General features: G+C 40.4%; 2 protein-coding genes across 2 annotated transcripts in view; one reads left to right on the forward strand and one right to left on the reverse strand.

The window, feature by feature from the left end:
* CDC123 (cell division cycle 123) overlaps positions 1-21,559 on the forward strand; it is a 421,061-nt gene that overhangs the window by 135,106 nt on the left and 264,396 nt on the right. The window lies entirely within an intron of this gene.
* The window catches only part of UPF2 (UPF2 regulator of nonsense mediated mRNA decay), a 727,243-nt gene that overhangs the window by 56,618 nt on the left and 649,066 nt on the right, over positions 1-21,559 (reverse strand). The window contains exon 10 of the mRNA XM_050803192.1: positions 7,796-7,904. Coding sequence (XP_050659149.1) covers positions 7,796-7,904 — 109 coding nt within the window. The remainder of the gene's footprint in view (positions 1-7,795; positions 7,905-21,559) is intronic.

The raw sequence follows: 21,559 nt of genomic DNA on the forward strand, positions 1-21,559 counted from the left end.
CAGGTGTGAACCACCACAATCGGCCTAGAACTTTTTTTTTCTTTTTTTGAGACAGAGTCTCGCACTATTGCTCAGGCTGTGCAATGGCACGATCTCGGCTTACTGTAACCTCCACCTCTCGGGTTCAAGTGATTCTCCTGCCTCAGCCTCCTGAGTACCTGGGATTACAGGCGCCTGCCACCACGCTTGGTTAATTTTTTGTAGTTTTAGTAGAGACGGGGTTTCACTATGGTGGTCAGGCTGGTCTTGAACTCTTGACCTCATGATCCGCCCGCCTCAGCCTCCCAAAGTGCCAGAACTTTTTTTTTAATGACATCATTTAAGCATACAAAATAGTTTTGCAATTAGAGACAAATATAAAATAGAACTAGAGTCTCATTTGTAATATTAAACAAAATACTGAATAAACCTGACTGCTTATTAGTCTTGTAATTTAGAAAGAAGCACAGCCTTCATAAAGAAAGAACTTTTCACAAATAAATGTTTCATATACATGCACATAAAAAACTTCTCTTATTAATTTACCTTATTTTCTGAGCTTCGAGGATTGATTGAGTGTGGACTGTGGACCAGTTTTGCTGGATTTCAATCCCAGCACTATTACTTACACTTACTGCCTGTTACTTAACCTGTGTCTCAATGTCCTTATCTGTAAATTGGACCTAATAGGGTTATAAGTCTTAAATAAGTTAATACTTGTAAAGCACATAAAACAGTGCTTTGGACCAGCAAGAGTTCAATAAATACTATCACTCATTTTATCCTTCCTTGTATATTTGTACCTCTAATACATGGGCACTAAATAAATGTTTGCTGACAAATAATTGAAAAGCTAAAGCTTAATATACATTCTGCAGTGACATGAAAGAGCAAAAGTTCTAGAGTTAGAATGTCTGTGCTCTTAAGATCACTTTATGGGATATAATATCTCAAGCAAGTCATATAAACTCCCTGAGCCTGTCTGCCCACTTGGTAAAGTAAGGATAATGATGATGATGGTAGTGACTACACTTCACTTGGTACTAAGCAATTAAGGTACAGGACAAAAGAAGATTAGACAACTTTTAAAATGATGTTAGGCTGGGCGCAGTGGCTCACGCCTGTAATCCCAGCACTTTGGGAGGCCAAGGCGGGTGGATCACGAGGTCAGGAGATTGAGACCATCCTGGCTAACACGGTGAAACCCCGTCTTTACTAAAAATATTAAAAAATTAGCCAGGCGTGGTGGTGGGCGCCTGTAGTCCCAGCTACTCAGGAGGCTGAGGCAGGAGAATGGTGTGAACCTGGGAGGCAGAGCTTGCAGTGAGCTGAGATCGTGCCACTGCACTCCAGCCTGGGCAACAGAGCGAGACGAGACTCCGCCTCAAAATAAATAAATAAATAAAATGATGCTTAAGGAGTATTTTAATGACAGGGTAAAATGCTTCTGAGAAATAACAGAAAATTACACATAAAATATAATTCATCCATGAAAAACTATAGAGAAAAAAAGGTAAAACTAAAAACTAAAAAACAAAAAACCACCAAAACGTTGCTGTTAAGTAATGAAACTGGTATTTTTCTTTCCTTTTTTTTAACTTTAAATGTTTTCTAAATTACACTGACCTTGTGTCTTTGTTTGGGAAAACACATAAGAAAGCATATCAAAAACTACGCACTAAAACGGGCCAGGCATGGTGGCTCACACCTGTGATCCCAGCACTTTGAGAGGCAGAGGCAGGTGGATCACTTGAGGTCAGGAGTTTGAGACCAGCCTGGCCAACATGGTGAAACTCCGTCTCTACTAAAAATACAAAAATTAGCAGGGCATGGTGGCACGTGCCTATCATCCCAGCTACTCAGGAGGCTGAGGCACAAGAATCGCTTGAACCTGGGAGGGGGAGGTTGTGGCAAGATGAGATCATGCCACTGCACTCCAGCCTGGGTGACACAGTGAGACTCGATCTCAAAAAAAAAAAAGGGAAAAAAAAAGCACTATATACTAAAACTAAGTCTTTAGGGTCAGTAGGGTTGGGAAATACATATATCTATTTTTAAATCTCCTTGAATGACGTTGGATGCATATCCTCTTCTTCAACTGCTATGGAATATCACACCATTTTAAGCATTACTAAGCATTCTAGTTTTCAAAACATGTTAACATGCTGTATCATCCACATCATATATTTACATTAATTCTAATTATTCTGAAATATAAAGGTTACAGAGGTTACATCTAATAAAAATGACAAAATTATACAATATTTAAATGAAGTATTATAAATCAATGATCTCACTCCCTCATTTTCAGATGAGAAAACTGAAGGCTTTTCAAAAGCTTGTAACTTATAAAAATGGCTAACATTCTCACTCCTCATTCAACATTTCAACATTTTTCACTGTCACTTCTTTCCTTTTTTTTTTTTTTTTTTTTGAGACGTAGTTTCGCTCTTGTTGCCCAGGCTGGAGTGCAATGGTGTGATCTCGGCTCACCGCAACCTCCGCCTCCCAGGTTCAAGTGATTCTCCTGCCTCAGCCTCCCAAGTAGCTGGGATTAAAGGCATGTGCCACCATGCCTGGCTAATTTTGCATTTTTAGTAGAGATGAAGTTTCTCCATGTTGGTTAGGCTGACTGAACTCCTGACCTCCGGTGATCCGCCCGCCTCGGCCACCCAAAGTGCTGGGATTACAGGCGTGAGCCACTGCGTCCGGTCTTCACTCTGGTTTCTTAAAACCTTATGATCAAAAATATGTCAAAACACTTCTGGATGAATTAACAATGTAACATTTTCTATATATTTGTAGTTCAATAATGCCTCTTGTAAGACTTTATTCATATAATCAATCATCCATAGCAAAAATGTGGCTTGCAACTCTGCTAAAGACAAATAAAATTGAGATTAATTGAACAACAAAGTTTGTATATACTAATTAAAACTCTTCAGGCTGGGCACAGTGGTTCATGCCTATAATCCCAGCACTTTGGAAGGCCAAGGCAGGCAGATCACTTAAGGTCAGGAGTTTGAGATCAACCTGGCCAACATGGTAAAACCCCGTCTCTGCTAAAAGTACAAAAATTGGCCAGGTATGGTGGCCTGTGCCTGTAGTCCCAGCTACTTGGGAGGCTGAGGCAGGAGAATCACTTGAAGCCGGGAGGCTGAGGTTACAGTGAGCCAAGATCCCGCCACTGCACTCCGGCCTGGGCAACAGAGCAAGACTCCGTCTCAAAAACAACAACAACAACAACAACAAAAAACTTTTCAGATATATCAACGCACATGAACTGTAAGGATTTCCTAAGGCCTATCATTTACCACTTTCCTGGAGAAAGAATCCTCTGTTCTAGTCAAGCTGGCCCCTCTAGATGGGCCAAATAGATATTCACCCAAATAGATTTTCTATCCTCCATAATTTGCTCACTTTGTTTTACATGAAGTTTCTTCAATCATTCAGCAAACTTTTCTGAAAACCTACTGTAGGCTAAACATAAAATCAGTACTGAGTCTATAAATAAGTAAATTTGCCTTGACATAAAATTCTTTAAAAACTTTTGTGAACCAGTATTTCCAAAGTAGAGTGCATAAGACTATTTACCTACTTGGAGTAGGGAGGGGAAACTGGCAATTCTATTTATATGTTTTATCTCACACATTTCCATTTGTTTTTGTATGGTTTACAATGCACAAAAGCATTTGGTACAATTGCCAAGGTATGTAATTTTGAAATAAATATACCTATAATGGGGATATGTAGTCAACTTATTTTAACAAATAAAGAAACTTAATCAAAAAGTTGGGAGATGATTAATTTTTAAAATGTCAGTGACTTAATTTGCTTATGTTAAATAAAAGTTGTCTCCCCAGTCAGGTGTGTTGGCATGCGCCTGTAGTCCTAGTCACTTGGGAGGCTGAAACAGGAGGATCGCGTGAGTCCATAAGTTTGAGGCTGCAGTGAGCTATGATCATGCCACTGCATTCCACCTTGGGTGACAGAGTAAGATACCATCTCTTAAAACAAAACAAAACAAAAAGTTGTCCCCTTCATCACTAAAGAAGTAGGCCGTACTGAAACTTTAGAGAAAACTAGAACGGAAAAGAATTCCTCATATTCCCACCATCCAAAGACTGCCACGTTAACATACTCACATGTAATTGTTTTTTCTTCTCTGCTTTCTAAGCATTTTAAGTGTATGTTTATTCTACGTAAGATTTTATATCTTGCTTTTTAAAAAAGTACTTTCTGATATAAAAACTTGTTGTTGCTGTTGTTGTTTTTTGAGATGGAATTTCACTCTTGTTGCCCAGGCTAGAGTGCAGTGGCGCAATCTTAGCTCACGGTAACCTCCGCCTCCTGGGTTCAAGTGATTCTCCTGCCTCAGCCTCCTGAGTAGCTGGGATTACAGGCATGCGCCACCCGTCCGGCTAATTTTGTATTTTTTCTTTTTTTAGGGAGACAGAGTTTCTCCGTGTTGGTCAGGCTGGTCTCGAACTCCCGACCTCAGGTGATCTGCCCGCCTCGGCCTCCCAAAATGCTGGGATTATAGGTGTGGGCCACCGCACCTGGCCCTAAAAAGGTTTTTGTAAACATCAATTCTAATGGCTTTCCATCATTTCAGCATTGTGATTATATGGCCATTTTATTAATCCACTGTTGGGCTTTCAGATGATCAGTTTTCCCTATTAGAGTCATAGTGTGAATCACCCTTTTTTGGTACATAGATTTGTTTACTTAGGACATGTCCTCGGAGTTGTCCAAATTATGAATGCCTCTAGGGCTCTTGAAATCTAGTGCCAAACAGCTTCACCATATTCCCACCTGAAGTATCTGAGAATGTTGGTTTCTCATGTCTATTACCTTTTCTAATTGTCAGTTAAATTAGCAAACCCATTGTTTCAACTAGAATTTCCTTAACTGCCAATGAAATTTCACACGGCTTTGTTAACAAAAGCTTTATTTCTCAGTTGAGGTTCTTAGGGGGGAAAACATATCAGACTGCAGAAATAACACTAGATCTAGGTAGAAGACAGAGACAAGAAAAGCTGGTTAAAAAGCTACTATCATAACTCCAGGTATAGAAAATGAAAGACAGTGGCAGGAGGTACGAAGAGAAGATGCTAGATTTTAGTTGGTTTAGAAGTCAATATCCAATGAATTCCGTAAACAACGGCTCCTAAATGTCTAGGTGCAAAAGTAGAGGTATTTATCTCAGTAATTGGATAAAATACATTGTAAATTTACAGGGAAAATACAGAAGCAGATTCAAGGAAGTAAAAGACATTTTTAAGAAGAAAATAATGAATTCAGTTTGGGGAACAATTTAGCTCAAAGTACATGAAAACTTTCTAAGTATCATAAGAGAGGTTCTGGCAAGATATATATATTTGGGGTTGCTGAAAAATAGATATGAATTAAAAGCCAGCTAAATGCATCCCATTAAAAAGGAGGCTGAAGGAAGAAAGCTGAGCCAATCCCAACAAAGAAACTCAGGTAGAAAAAAAGGTGGAGGAGATTAAGAAAGTAACACAAGTAAGAACCAGGAGAGAATGGTGGTATAGAAGGTATAATTATTATTAAATGATATTTATGTACAGATGCTATGTGAGGAGTTATACGTGCATTATTTCATTTAATCCTTAAGAACAATCCTATTTCTAAAAATGCAATTATTAACCCTACTTGGTAGACATGGAAACCAAGGTTTAGAACACCTGAGTCTAAGTTGGCCACAGTTACAATGCTAGCATGTGGTGGAGCCAGAGGCAGGCTTCCTAAAAAACAGGAGAGTCTGGCAGTTTCGAGTCTGCAGAGACACTAACTAACAGGCAACCGGAAAAACAACTGCTGGTCTCTGCCAGGGTGCTATGATGGTGAATCAAAGGGTAAATGTCAGGAGAAACAGAGACAAGTATACTGTCAAACATTTCAATAAGAAGGTAATGAAACAGTTCGCGGCTGAGGGAGGGGACGGGGGATGCTGAGAAAAGGTGTTTGTTGTTGTCACTTTAAGGATGTGAGTGGTGAGCATGTTTCCGCCTAATAGAAAATCGCTGGCAAAGCCTATAGATTTGGGGTAGGAAGGCCAGATCCTGGAGGAAGTAGACGGTGATCAAGTATGTAGAGTGCTCTTTCTTCTCCCTCGGAGAGCACTGGTTCCCAGTGTGCTCCTGGAGTTCTGATATTCTTCCCTTGTAATGAAGCATTGCAGCAGTACAATAAAAATGCCAATACCCCAACTCTCACCCCAATTTTCAAATGAGAGAGTACATATAGAATTTTCTTAATTTTAAGTTTTTCACCAAAAGCACTAATTATGCTTGGTCCAGGAACTTGTGTTTTAATTTGGGGATTGGTTGAGGGGTATAGGCATATAACCAATATAATAACTCATACTGTCCACTAGTAAAACAGTTACTTCTTTGTACAATGAGATTAAACATATCAACAAGAATATCACGGCTTATGATGTATCTGTCTCTGAACTAGCAGCATTTGTCAAAGTGTGTTCTTTGATGGGTTCCATATGCATGCCCTCCAGGAGATTCACAGAGCACATTACCATATTAATGCTTTGAGAATTCTTAAAACAAAACAAAACAAAACAAAACCATTTAACTTTATTGAGTTCAGTGTTTCCAACCTCTCTAAACACAGAAACCTTCCCTTACATACTACCTGTGAAAAATCTGAAAAACTAGCAAAAGTTGGCCCCAAAAAATCTTAACCACAAATCTCATACTAACAAGAAGTGCTTACAGACTATTCTCCTTTGCAAGAGACTCTCCTTCCTTTGCACTCAAAGCACCCACTCTCCAATAATTCACCTGGCAATTCAGCATGCAATTCCTTACAGCTATTACATTTAAGGATTAATTTTTATTTAAACCTTGTGTCCTCAACTACACCGTTTGAGTTCCTGACCTCGGGAATTTTGTCTGTTCTTCCGAGAGCTTGGTAATACGACTGACTGGTGCATAGTGAGTGAGAGATAGCACGTGCAGACACTTCCTGTTTTTATTTGCATTCTGACCAACTTATGATAAAGCAAAGTTTTGTAAACACCATTTTTCCATTGGCTAACAACAACTGAATTTCATGTTTTTTCACAGTCTAATAACGTCCACTTTCAGTCACCTCTGGCAGTATCATTTCCCCACTATCAAGCCTGTATTTGAAGCAGAAGCACCTCCATGAAGTAACTGGATAACATGGGTTGGGAGAACCACTAACACATAGTTTGTTCATACTTCTAGGGCTAGAGAGAAAGGGAAGCCATCTGGTAACAGGCTCCTGTTATTTCCCAGGGTGATCTTTAAGAAACTCACCATGATCCAAGGTAAAATTTCTTAAGGCAAGAATCAAAGAAACACGGGCTATGGCAGCACTCGCTAGTATCAGATTATTGATGGAAACTTGTAGACGCCACACATTTGGACCCAAGCACCTAAAGAACCTTATCCTATGTGGCACCACACCCTGACTCATGGTGGCCAATTATGTTTCTTTTGGAAACACCAATGAAGGCTCCGGCTGTCTTGACCTTGGAGAAGCGTTTCTACCTTAGAAAAGCAAAAAAGTGCCATTCCTGCAATGGGGGAACAAGGTAGCAGCAACAGCTCACCTTCCAACAGAATATCACTCATCAATTTCAAGCTTCGTTAAATAAACCACTTTTCAAAAATTTAGAATACCATAAATTCTAAACTGTTATACCACTATCAAATTTCAAGAATATGCTTACCAACAATTACATTCTTAAAGAATCCTCACTCAACGTATAAGAATATATATATTACAAAATAAATGCTTAAATACATACATGAAATCTGAAATCCCCCCTCAGCATGGAACAAAGATCCTCTGCTACATCAGACATGCAGGGATGCAATGTAGCAACCAATCTTGCATAAAATGGTAGCAAATCCAACCTGCAAAAGTTATATGTGATATGTGTCAAAGGAAAGACATATCAAAAATAATTCATTTTAAAATTTAAACTTTTTCAGACGTATTCACACATTAAATGATTTTAAAACTCATAATCATACAGACATGCCTATTTATTGCCATCATAAAGAAGTGTTTGAAAATTCAATGAGCCTTCTGAAATTTTATTAATATTCTGGCATTCTCCATTCCGTGAATTTATTGCATAACTATAATTTTATTAAGTATGTAATTTTGATAAAATATGAAACACCACGCACACACACAAAAAACAACAGTATGTTTTGACACGACTTAAATTTTTAATCACATAATTACTGAGTAACTGCATATTTACAAATCTCAAGGTAACTTCTTCAGTGTAAGACAAAATCCTTTAAAGCCGTTTCCTTCATTTATCTCAGGGTAAGTTATTTGGAAACCCCAAGGTCTAAAGCAAAAAGGTAATCAACAGGCTGGGTGCGGTAGCTCACGCCTGTAATGGGAGGCCAAGGCAGGCAGATCATGAGGTAAGGAGATCGAGACTATCCTGGCTAACACGGTGAAACCCTGTCTCTACTAAAAATAAAAAAATTAGCCAGGTATGGTGGCACACGCCTGTAGTTACAGCTACTCGGGAGGCTGAGGCAGGAGAATTGCTTGAACCTGGGAGGCGGACGTTGCAGTGAGCCCTGATCACGCCACTGCACTCCAGCCTGGGTGACAGAGCAAGACTCCATCACATGAATGAATGAATGAATGAATGAATGAATGAATGAATGGTACTCAGTAACTGAAAAAGCCTCAAGGAAGGCAAAACAATATTACAAAATCTATACACTAACTTACGTATTTCACTCATTACAGAACCCACTCAGATCCTCATTCAGGATCTTAATTTGGACAGTAAATGGCAAATATGTGGCATTCACACTGCCACCCTCTTCCACTGTCAGAGCACTTTTTCCCATTACACAGGAATGATGCTCCGGAATCCTGCTTAGCACAGCACTCCAGGTGACCACTACTAGTTGGAATCAACACGCAAGCTAAAATTTATTTTCCATTCCTGCCATAGATGTTATTACTCAATGATTCAACACTCAGCAGATCAGACTCTGAAGATGAGAAGTAGTGAGGAACTGATAAAAGCAGCTGTACCGACAGCAGCAAGTAATGGAGCTAACAGTGAGACAGGAAGCTAAAACCTATAAAATTACAAGAGCTTAAAAATTATGACAGCTTGAAGCCAATTAGAACAGAAACAAATAATCATACAAGTCTTAATTATCGCTGAGTAGAGGCCGGGCACAGTGGCTCATGCCTGTAATCCCAGCACTTTGGGAGGCTAAGGCAGGCAGATCACCTGAGGTCAGGAGTTTGAGATCAGCCTGACCAATATGGTAAAACTCGATCTCTACTAAAAATACAAAAATTAGCCGGGCGTGGTGGGAGGTGCCAGTAATCCCAGCTACTCGGGAGACTGAGGCAGGAGAATCCTTGAACCCAGGAGGTGGAGGTTGCAGTGAGCCGAGATCACGCCATTGCACTCCAGCTCGGGCAACTAGAGCGAAACTCCATCTCAAAAAAAGATTATTGCTGAGTACATCACTGTACCATACAATAATATATGAAAATGTTTGATCATCAGGAAAAAAACCACATAATTAGATCTGGAAAGCTCCTTGGATGGATACATTAACCCTTAGCTAAAGGGATACAGTGAAAAAAGAAGGATGGAAATAAATTTGAAAGGTATGGTTAGGCGGGGCATGGTGGCCAGTAATCCCAGCATTTTGGGAGGCTGAGGCAGGCGGATCACCTGAGGTCAGGAGTTCAAGATCAGTCTGGCCAACATGGTGAAACCCCCACCTCTACTAAAAATACAAAATTTAGCTGGGTGCTGTGGGGCCTGTTTGTAATCCCAGCTATTCAGGCCTGGGAGGTGGAGGTCGCAGTGAGCCAAGTCCATGCCACAGGACTCCAGTCTGGCCACAGAGTGAGACTATCTCATAAAGATTAAAAAAAAAAAAATTGAAAAGAAGAAAGGTATGGTTGAAAGGAGGAAACTGGTTAAATTCATACCTAAAAGCCTCAAAAACATAGTACTCCTCAAAAACTTGGGCTATTATAATTTACAAGCAAATTAGTTCTTACTAATGTGCTGGGCCCTGTCTAGGCCTTATATATATAACTCAACTTGTTAAACCTAATAACCACTCTATACGGTGGATATTACACTCACCATTGCAGAAATAAGACAGATGCTGAGAGAAGTTGGCAATATGATAGCTTTGTAGCAATACTGCAATAGTTTTTTAAAATAAATCATATCTTTCTTTAAAGAAACAGTGAAAACTATAATCCATTATATAAAAACATTTAATGCTAAAATTTAAATGTTTATTTAAAATATTTTTAAGGTCTTATCAATTAAAGTCTAAGCTGCTATCACATGGAAAATGCACAAAAATAGGTCCCACCACTCTCTAAAGATATTATAAAAATAAGGTATTCCCGTAAGGTTTTTTTTTTTTTTTTTTTTTGAGACGGAGTCTCATTCTGTTGCCCAGGCTAGAGTGGACTGCAGTGGTGCAATCTTGGCTCGCTGCAACCTCAGCCTCCCGGGTTCAAGCGATTCTTCTGCCTCAGCCTCCCATGCAGCTGGGATTACAGGCAAGCACCACCATGCCCTGCTAATTTTTGTATTTTTAGTAGAGACAGGGTTTCACCATATTGGCCAGGCTGGTCTTGAACTCCTGACCTTGTGATCCATCTGCCTTGGCCTCCCAAAGTTCTGGGATTACAGGCGTGAGCCACTGCACCTGGCCCCTCTAAGTTACTCTTATAAACATGTAATAATTTCCCTAATGTTCCTAGCGCTAAAAAAAAAAAAAAAAAAAAAAAAAAAAAGGCTTGGAGCAAATGAACATTTAATGTTCTTACATAATAGATGAATTTACACTAATATTAAATTTACGAATTTTAGTTAGAATATTAGGTTCTTCATTCATTTTCCACATCCATTTTAACAACAAAGAAAGTATTATTTTCCAGTTCATAATCAGTTGTCAAATTCAAATATAGGATTTAAATTTATGCGTAAGTTCTTTTGTTGCCATTGCTATAATTTCGGGTCAGAAAAGTACAGGTACCAGAGCAAAGGTAACAAGATGGCAAAGCAACGCACTGGGAGTGAGGAGGCCCAGGTATAAACTCTAGCAGCAAACAGCGTCTCCATGACCTCAGGGACTGATCCACCCTCTTCTCCCATACCTCCCAGCTCGCCTGCACCAGGCCCGCTGACTCCTCACTGACGATCTGACTCAGGGCCTCTGCAATGGTCCCTGCCTTGGGCTGGAATATGCTTTCCCTAAACATCCATACTGTTTACTCCCTCCCTAAGGGGAGTCCCAGTCTCCCTGTTTTGACCCATTCTGAATACTCCAAGGAAACTGCACCTAACCCATCCTACCTCTCCCAATCCCCCTACAAAGCTTTTTTTTTTTTCTTTGAGACAGAGTTTCAGTCTTGTTGCCCAGGCTGGAGTGCAATGGCGCGATCTCGGCTCACTGCAACCTCTGCCTCCAGGTTCAAGCAATTCTCCTGCCTCGGTCTCCCAAGTACCTGGGATCACAGGCATGCACCACCACACCTGGTTAATTTTGTATTTTCAGTAGAGACTGGGTTTCTCCATGTTGGTCAGGCTGATCTCGAACTCCCGACCTCAGGCGATCCACCTGCCTCAGCCTCCCAAAATGCTGAGATTATAGGCATGAGTCACTGCGCCCAGGCCTACTGCACTACTTTTAAAAATGGAATTTACCACTTAAAGTAGTAAATAATTGATTTGTTATGGTTAACTCATTTGTTACCCCTCCCCGCCAGAAATGTTCAGTTCCATGGCAGACAGTTTATCAGCACTCAAACAGTGCCTGGAACATAGGCAGGTACTCAATATACACGTTTCTTAGATAAATGAATATCTCTGGTAACTCACTCCTAAGTATACTGTTAGCATTTAGTCTAAGACATTCTTCCTCGTATTAAGGAAGTAGCATCTTACTTTTGTAATAATATTACATTTTACCAAGCAAAAGCTAACTTACCAAATTATCTTTTAGCAATTAATGGGACATTCACATAGTTACTTACTTTCCTGCTGATGTTATATATATTAATAGATTGCCTATGTTAGAGCATCCTTCCATTCCTATGATCAATCTTCTTTGGTCATGCTGGATTCTTATTTTCTAATATACTATGTATTAAATATGATTTGCTAGTGTTTTACTTGAAATTTTTATATTGACATTCACAAGTGACATTGGTCAATGCTTGTGATTTTCTTGCTCCTTCTTCTTAGAATTTTTAATACATGAAATAACAAGCTTTCCATGCTCTGGAACAAGTGATATTATTTCTTCCTTAAAAGGCTAAAAATACTCAGTTAAGCTTTCTAGTCTTATTCTATTTAAGATGAAATTATTATTATTATTTTTTTTGAGACAGAGTTTCGTTCTTGTTGCCCAGGCTGGAGTGCAATAGCGTGTTCTCGGCTCACCGCAACCTCCACCTCCCAGGTTCAAGTAATTCTCCTGCCTCAGCCTCCCGAGTAGCTGGGATTACAAGTATGTGCCACCACACCCAGCTAACCGTGTATTTTCAGTAGAGACGGGATTTCTCCATGTTGGTCAGGGTGGTCTCGAACTCCTAACTTCAGGTGACCCGTCGCCTCGGCCTCCCAGAGTGCTGGGATTACAGGCGTAAGCCAGTGTGCCCAACTGGTAAGTTTAACACTTTCTTCCATGATTACTGTTCTATGTGGGTATTTTATCTTGAATGAATTTTGAAAATGTGCATTTTTTTCAAAACATTAAGTTTCACTGAGATTTTCAAGTGGTTTAAAAATATTTTAAGTATATCATCTGCTCATTTCTTAAACTTTTTAATGTTCTTTTTCTTCAAACTATATTTTCTACACACTTCTCTATTTTGATTTTTCCAAGAACCAGATCTTGAATTTCTAAAACTTTTATCTTAGTTATCTTTTTCAATGTATTTTTCAACAAAGTTTGAGATAAAACAGCATCAGATATTCTTAAACTATGTCATTTCACTTTTCTTTTTTTCCTTCCTTGTGCTACCTAGTCTAAGATCATTTCACTTTTCTTCTATTTGTTGGCCTGTCCCTTGCACTTCACTTCATTTTCTTCTCCCAAGTAGCCCAATCTACTTTGAGACTTTTTCTGAGTCCCCCCAAAAAGGCAGATACAGCTTTTTTTTTTTTTTTTTTTTTTTTTAAGAGTTGGAATCTCACTCTGTTGCCCAGGCTGGAGACTGGTGGCAGGTTCTCAGCTCATTGCAACCTCTGCTTCCCAGGTTCAAGTGATTCTCCTGCCTCAGCCTTCTGAGCAACTGGAACTACAGGCGCCCACCACCAGACCCGGCTCATTTTTGTACTTTTAGTAGAGACAGGGTTTCACCATGTTGGCCAGGCTGATCTTGAACTCCTGACCTCAAGTGATCCACCCGCCTCAGCCTCCCAAAGTGCTGGGATTAAAGGCGTGGGCCACTGCACCTGGCCAGCTATGCATTTTATTTTATTTTTGACACAGAGTCTTGCACTGTCACCCAGGCTGAGTGCAGTGGCGCGATCTTAGCTCACTGCAAGCTCTGCCTCTCGGGTTCACGCCATTCTTCTACCTCAGCCTCCTGGTTAGCCTGGACTACAGGCACTCGCCACCTTGCTCGGCTAATTTTTTGTATTTTTTAGTAGAGATGGGGTTTCGCCGTGTTAGCCAGGATGGGCTCGATCTTCTGACCTCGTGATCCGCCCACCTTGGCCTCCCAAAGTGCTGGGATTACAGGCGTGAATGCCCGGTCCAGCCATGCATTTTTTTTTTTTTTTTTTTTTTTTTTGAGACGGAGTCTGGCTCTGTCGCCCAGGCTGGAGTGCAGTGGCCGGATCTCAGCTCACTGCAAGCTCCGCCTCCCGGGTTTACGCCATTCTCCTGCCTCAGCCTCCCGAGTAGCTGGGACTACAGGCGCCGCCACCTCGCCCGGCTAGTTTTTTGTATTTTTTAGTAGAGACGGGGTTTCACCATGTTCACCAGGATGGTCTCGATCTCCTGACCTCGTGATCCACCCGTCTCGGCCTCCCAAAGTGCTGGGATTACAGGCTTGAGCCACCGCGCCCGGCCTCAGCCATGCATTTTAAAGCAAGACAGTTTTGTGCTACCTGTTCAGGCACAGGTCAGTGAAGTAACAACACAGTAAAATGTTTTCAGCTTTAATAGGGATTTTTAAAATGAGTTAAGGAAGTTATGAGTTAAGGAATTATGGAAGTTAGATACTCCATTTTCTTGGAATCCTCTACCCCTATAAAAAGGATAGTTGATACAAAATATCACCCTGCCCTACTGAAATCTTGAAGTCCTATGTCTGTTCATCCATTACTCACAAAATAAAATCCTTTATGTTGTAAATAATCAATTATATAGTTGTTCAATGCTAGTCCTGCTTAAGAATGCTTTCTGCGTGTTCTGCCTTCCAAAGGGCACACAAGCTCAAAAAGGGGATGGAGTGCAAAATGTCACATCAGTCACATGAAAGTTATTAATAACACAAAATATTTTCATCAACATAAACTGCAAATTTGTGTTAAAATTTTTATTTTTTATTTTTTTTGAGACGGAGTCTCACTCTGTCGCCCAGGCTGGAGTGCAGTGGTGCAATCTCAGCTCACTGCAAGCTCCACCTCCCGGGTTCACACCATTCTCCTCCCTCAGCCTCCCGAGAAGCTGGGACTACAGGCGTCCACCACCGTGCCTGGCTAATTTTTTTGTATTTTTAGTAGAGACGGGGTTTCACCATGTTAGCCAGGATGGTCTCGATCTCCTGACCTCATGATCCGCCCGCCTCGGCCTCCCAAAGTGCTGGGATTAAAGGCGTGAGCCACCGCGCCCAGCCTAAAATTTAAGCTAGATGGATATTTCATCTAATTTGAGTGTTCTGAAAAGCAACTGAAAAATACTTAGATCCTTCCTTTGAAAACGGAATTCTATAATCTTATAAAATGGTGATAATTACATTTACCAACAATGAACAATGAACCACTTTAAAAGAATGCTATTTGTCCTTAAATAATAAAATCTTCTTTATGTTTTTAAGGTCTCCTGAATCACACATTTAAGTATCCTACTAGCGGTTAATGATTATCAAGTTAGTAAAGAGTCACTAACTACAAGTAAACAGAAACAAGACTGCAGAAACACACAAACACTTTTGTTATCGAGAGGGAAAGAAGAAATTCTTACGGGGTTTTATCTCCTAATCAATTGACTTTCTAAAACAAATGTCTAGCTCTCTTTTTCTCTTCAAAATCTAAAGAAGTTGACTGTTGAAAGCTATTTAATTTTATCTCTGTGCTCAAAAATGCCTGGAAAAAAATGAATGTGAAAGAACACTGTTATGGTTCAATTAAAGAATACAAAGGATTTCATAGGAAACACTAAAGCAGAAGATGATTCCTAAAAAATGAAATACAATAAACAAAACTCTGGGGTCATTTACTCTGAAATCAACAACCAAATGCCCTGTCGACTTTTCCACAATGCTGCTGTTTCCAACACAACAGCGGCACCAAGTGGTGCAACATACTAACAGATTTCACTAAAACATTCTCTCACAGTTCCAAATTGAGTGAAGGAAGAGGTCCAATCAGAAAACTTCTTACAAAAAGTCCAGCAAACTCTCCTAAAAGCTAGATCGGGAAAAGCTGTTCAAGAATTAAGCGCAGCACTTCACCTCTGAAGAGTATTCTGTTTACATTAATCTAAAGAGCCAACACTTGGCTAAAACAATACCAAGTGCATTTATACTTTAAACACAAGGAAAGAAGAGATTCTTATGTACTTCCCATGGTATTGACTGACTTTAAATTTTGGCTTAGGTGAGGGGCCTTCTGGGGTGCTGGAAATGTCATATATCTTGATCTGAGTGATGGACACATGTGTACTTTAGATAGAAACAACTCAGGAAGAGTAACTAGTGGCTGCTGGGTTTAATGCCTAGGTGAAGGGATGATCTGTGCAGCAAACCACCACGGTACATGTTCACCTATGCAACAAACCTGCACATCCTGCACATGCACCCCTGAACTTAAACTTTAAAAGTTTAAGAAAAAAAAAGACATAAACACTTAATGTGAAATCTCAATTACTTGTGTGTATAGCTATGTTATAAATTACCTATAAAATAACATGCAAATATCTAAGGGGATTTCTACATCTCAGTGGAGTCCAAATGAATAGGCTAAGAGAGGCTGGGCACAGAGGCTCCCTCCCTGTAATCCCAGCACTTTGGGAGGCCAAAGTGGGTGGATCATTTGAGGTCAGGAGTTTATGACCAGCCTGGCCAACATGGTGAAACCCTGTCTCTACTAAAAAAAAAAATACAAAAATGAGCCAGGAGTGGTGGTACATGTCTGTAGTCCCAGCTACCTGGGGGGCTGAGGTGGGAGAATCTCTTAAGCCCAGTTGGTGGAGGTTGCAGTGAGCCAAGACCACACCACTGCACTCCAGCCTGGGTGATAAAGCAAGACTCCATCTCAAAAAAAAAAAAAAAAAAAAAAAAAAAAAAAAAAAAAAAAAAGGCTAAAGGATTTAATGATAGTCTTTTGAGATTTTTTTCATCGGGAAGAATGCAACTAAAAGTTAAAACACTGCTTCAGATCAAACCTTTAAGAACTGTAAAAATAAACTACATCAAACTTTAAAAACTGTGCTGCAAATTATACTACCAAGCAAGTGAAAAGACAACTCGGAAGATGGGAGAAAATACTTCCAAATTACACATCCGGTAAGAGATGTGTGCCCAGAATACATAAAGAACTCTTACAGCTCATTCAAAAGAGGACAAATACAGTTTTAAAGGGGCAAAGGCTGTGAATAGATACTCCTCCAAAGAAGATATGCAAACAGCCACTAAGCACATGAAAAGATGCTCAACGTCATATGTCATTAGGGAAATACAGTCGTCCCTAGGTATCCGTGAGGGACTGGTTCCAGGAACTACTACCCCCACCCAAAAGATACCAAATTACTTATAATGCCTAACACAATGTAAATGCTATATAACTAGTTGTTATGCTGTGTTTATTTTTTTAATTTCTTAGAGACAGAGTCTCACTCTGTCACCCAGGCTGGAGTGCAGTGGTGAGATCAGAGCGCACAAACTTCAAATTCCTGGGCTCAACTGATCCTCCCACTTTAGCCTCCCCCAAGTAGATGGGATTACAGGCACATGCCACTATGCCTGGCTTATTTTATTTTTTATAGAGGATGGGGTCTCACTATGTTGTCTAGGCTGGTCTCAAACTCCTGGCTTCAAGCCATCCTCCTGCCTTGGTCTCCAAAAGTGTTGGTCTTACAGGAGGGAGGAAGGAGCATGCCACAGAGGACGAGCATCTGACTAAAGAAGTCCCAAACAGGCTGGGTGGGTATGGGTGCAGGACTAGGCCAGGATGCCAAAAGGTGATAGTATTCCCTTGCCCCCTCTCCCAAAGTGTTCCAGCCTGCCCCAAATGCCAAAGACTCGAAGAAACTTGCTACCTCCAATACCATTTCACTGTCTAACCAGGAGAATATCTGAGCCTGCTTACTCTACGCTCAACTCTCTTTACTCTCCTCACCTCCCCGCTTGAGGGCTATCAGTCATCACTATCACTCAAAGGATAGAGAAAGCTGTGGGAATACATGGGTTCTGGAAGAATCAGAAATGGGATGGGCCGGGTGCGGTGGCTCAAGCCTGTAATCCCAGCACTTTGGGAGGCCGAGACTGGAGGATCACAAGGTCAGGAGATCGAGACCATCCTGGCTAACACGGTGAAACCCCGTCTCTACTAAAAAATACAAAAAACTAGCTGGGCGAGGTGGCGGGCGCCTGTAGTCCCAGCTACTCGGGAGGCTGAGGCAGGAAAATGGCATGAACCCGGGAGGCGGAGCTTGCAGTGAGCCGAGATCCGGCCACTGCACTCCAGCCCGGGCGACAGAGCGAGACTCCATCTCAAAAAAAAAAAAGAAAGAAATGAGATGACAGGGAATTGATTGGCACTTGATTACTATCTTTCTACTCCAGACTCCCTAGGGATCAAGCCATCCCCCCCCTCAGGGATAAGCTAAATCCTGCAGGTAGGGTAGAAATCTACCTGGGAGAGAAGGACAAAAGAAGACCTTCAAAATGAAAGACTTTTCTGATCAATAAAAACATACAGCCAACCAGGAAATGTCAACCTGGTCCAAGTCCCTCCCTATTACCCCATTTTACAGATCTGTAAACAGAGGCCTTGGCTTTCCAAATCCCACAGTAATGACCTTTAAAACGATTGAGACGGTTTTATTTAAACACTGGAAAGACTATACAGAGTACTATTAACATGAGAAATGATTATAGATTTTGATACAATTCAATTGATTAAAATCTATATAAAATATAAAAATGTGCCAGGCATGGTGGCACATGCCTGTAATCCTAGCTACCCAGGAGGCAGAAGCAGGAGGATCACTTGAGGCCAGGAGTTCAAGAGCAGCCTGGGCAACATAGCAAGACCCTGTCTCTTAAAAAATAAATAAATAGACATGTAAAGAGTAACAGTCAAAGCTAGGTATAAATTACATCCTTCAAAAGACTGTCCTCTACCAGCCAAATCATGAGTATTTCTGTTTTCAACAAGATAACTTACAAGAGGAATATTATTAACACAAGTCTACTGACTGAAAACAAATCCCTGTGAGTACTTCTGTAGCAAGGGCCACAATGTTACCCCAATGCTTCACAAGCTTCCCTACATTTTCTAAATGCTCTTGTTGTCCTAGACAATAGGCTAAGAATAAAAATGACATGGCACTTCTTGTCCAAAGTATCTAGGACTAAGCTGAGTTCACACGCTTGCCTCCCATGCCACGGCCACCTAAAAGTCATGCTAGGATGTAGATGAAAGTAGTCTGGATCCTTGAGTCACCTCCTGAAAGGGTGCTCTAGGGAGCCCACCAAACCCAGAGGACTTCAAGAGCCTCAGATTTCAGGTTTGTTGTTCCTCCAACATCCCTAGCCTATCCTGGCTTATCTGTCTTCTCAGGAAAAGTAATAGCTGACACCAATAAAGCTGAAAATAGTTTCTCAGTTATAGGAAGCTAGAATGATATTAATGTAAGAAAACATGAACTTCAAAAGAAAACTCTGACTGAAGCCACCCAGTCTGTCCAGATTTGCTTCAAGGTAAATTACAGCAGGATAAGCAAGTGAAAAGAAAAGGGAAAGCTGGCCCAAACAGGGCAGATCTTCAAATATGCAATCAACATGCTTCTTTCAATGATAAACACATATTGTTTCTCTATAGTTTGACCACTTATCCTCAAGTTCTATCTTTCAGTGATAAACCCATATTCCTGACATACAACAAAAGCTTAGCATCTGGAAAGGCAGGGTAAAGACCGAGCAAAAGCTCCAGGAGGAAATGCAACACCCATGCAGAACAGGGAAATGGCCCCCAAAGCAACCAACATCAGAAACCACAGCAAAAATCTGTCCTTAAAAAGGAAACCTGTTGGCCGGGCACGGTGGCTCACGCCTGTAGTCCCAGCACTTTGGGAGGCCGAGGTGGGCAGATCACTAGGTCAGGAGATCGAGACCATCCTGGCTAACATGGTGAAACCCCGTCTCTATTAAAAATACAAAAAAATTAACTGGGCGTGGTGGTGGGCACCTGTAGTGTCAGCTACTCGGGAGGCTGAGGCAGGAGAATGGCATGAACCCAGGACACAGAGCTTGCAGTGAGGCGAGATGGGGCCACTGCACTCCAGCCTGGGTGACAGAGCGAGACTCCGTCTCAACAAAAAAAAAAAAAAAAAAAAAAAAAAAAAAGAAAGAAACCTGTTAATAACGAAGCTGAGCAAATCTAACTCATGATATGTAATACAAAGCGGGTAGGTACAGCATCAATGCAAAGGTACTGTCCATTTTTTTAAATTAAAAAAATTAGAAAGAAAAGAACAAATTCCTCAAAACCTACCAAACAAAATTCTCCAGAAACATACTGCCATGAAATATATGAAAATTCTGGCCAGTTTTCCACGCATTTTTAAAAAAATTGAATGAACTGAAACAAGAAATGAGAAAAAGAGTAGCAGAGGGAAAAGACTTGGCAGAATGCTGAGTAAGAAAAAGATGACACTGAAAAAAGTGATTGGTAAGAATAAAATAGCCAGAAAACAAGCAAAGCACAGTCATGCATCATTGGGGTACCTAAAAAAGCAAGCCAAAACAAGAGAACAGAACTAGTATTTAAATATATTTGAGGAAAAAGAAAATAAAATTCCCTGAATTTTTCAATATGAACATGGAAGGGGCATGAAGAAGGACCCAGAAGGATCCACACCAAGAACGATCTATCCTAGGAAAGTTATTGCATTTACTTCATTAATTAGAGAAAAAATTACTTGGCCAGTCATTTAAATGACCAAGTCAATTTTAAGAGAGGAAAAAAAAAAAAGGCCAGCTGGCCTAGATTTCAACACAGTAATGGCAAATGCCAAATGACTATTGAGTGACACCTACACGATATTTAGGGTTAAAAGGTATGAGCTGTGGATCCTCCACTATAACCAGTCAAGCAGCCATTCAAGTAACATAGCCCCAATTCTAAACATAGAGAAATTCAAGGCATATTTTTTCCCCAACAACACTTTTTGAGAAAACTATTAGAAATGAACTTCAGGCCAGGCGCTGTGGCTCACACCTGTAATCCCAGCACTTTGGGAGGCTGAGGTGGGCGGATCACCTGAGGTCAGGGGTATGAGACCAGCCTGGCCAACATAATGAAACCCTGTCTCTACTAAAAATACAAAAATTATCTGGGCGTGGTGGTAGGCGCCTATAATTCCAGCTACTCAGGAGGCTGAGGCAGGAGAATCGCTTGAACTGGAGGTAAAGGTTGCCGTGAGCCAAGATCACGCCACTGCACTCCAGCATGGGCAATAGAGCAAAACTCAGTCTCAAAAAAAAAAAGACGACGACGAAAATGAACTTTAGCAAATAAGGGCATTAGAGCAAGAAATTTTAATATAAATGTTTTATTCCCTATCAGGATATGTCATCAACATAAAAATAAGTGAGGCGGGCTGGGAAAGCAGACAGGAAGTCAGGTGTGCTGCTTGCCTACTTGTAATGCTGAAAGTTAAATATTACTCAAATACAAGAATAAATACATTTAAGAGTAAAAAGGAAAATACTAAGGAAGAAAACGTTATTAACTAATATCAGATGAGTGACTAAAGAGAGTAAGAAGACACCACAAACTAATTTTACCACTGCTCATGGTAGAAAATAAGAGACTGTCTAAATAAACAATCGCTAAGGAAACTTACAATCATAAAGTACTAAAATAATAATGCAAACCTTCCTAAAAACAAGAAACACACACTCATGCACGCACACTAAATTAAAAAATATAAAAGACCACACAATGAAAGTCTTTTAGGAATTAAACCAAAAAGAAAAATATTACAGAACTCAAGCCAATCATAAATAGCCTAAATTACTTTCATTAAAAGAAACGTATTTTCAGACTATGTCTGAGAGTAAAATTCAATTCAAT

The sequence above is a fragment of the Macaca thibetana genome, chromosome 9 (assembly GCF_024542745.1).
Source record: "Macaca thibetana thibetana isolate TM-01 chromosome 9, ASM2454274v1, whole genome shotgun sequence".
Taxonomy (NCBI): Eukaryota; Metazoa; Chordata; class Mammalia; order Primates; family Cercopithecidae; genus Macaca; species Macaca thibetana.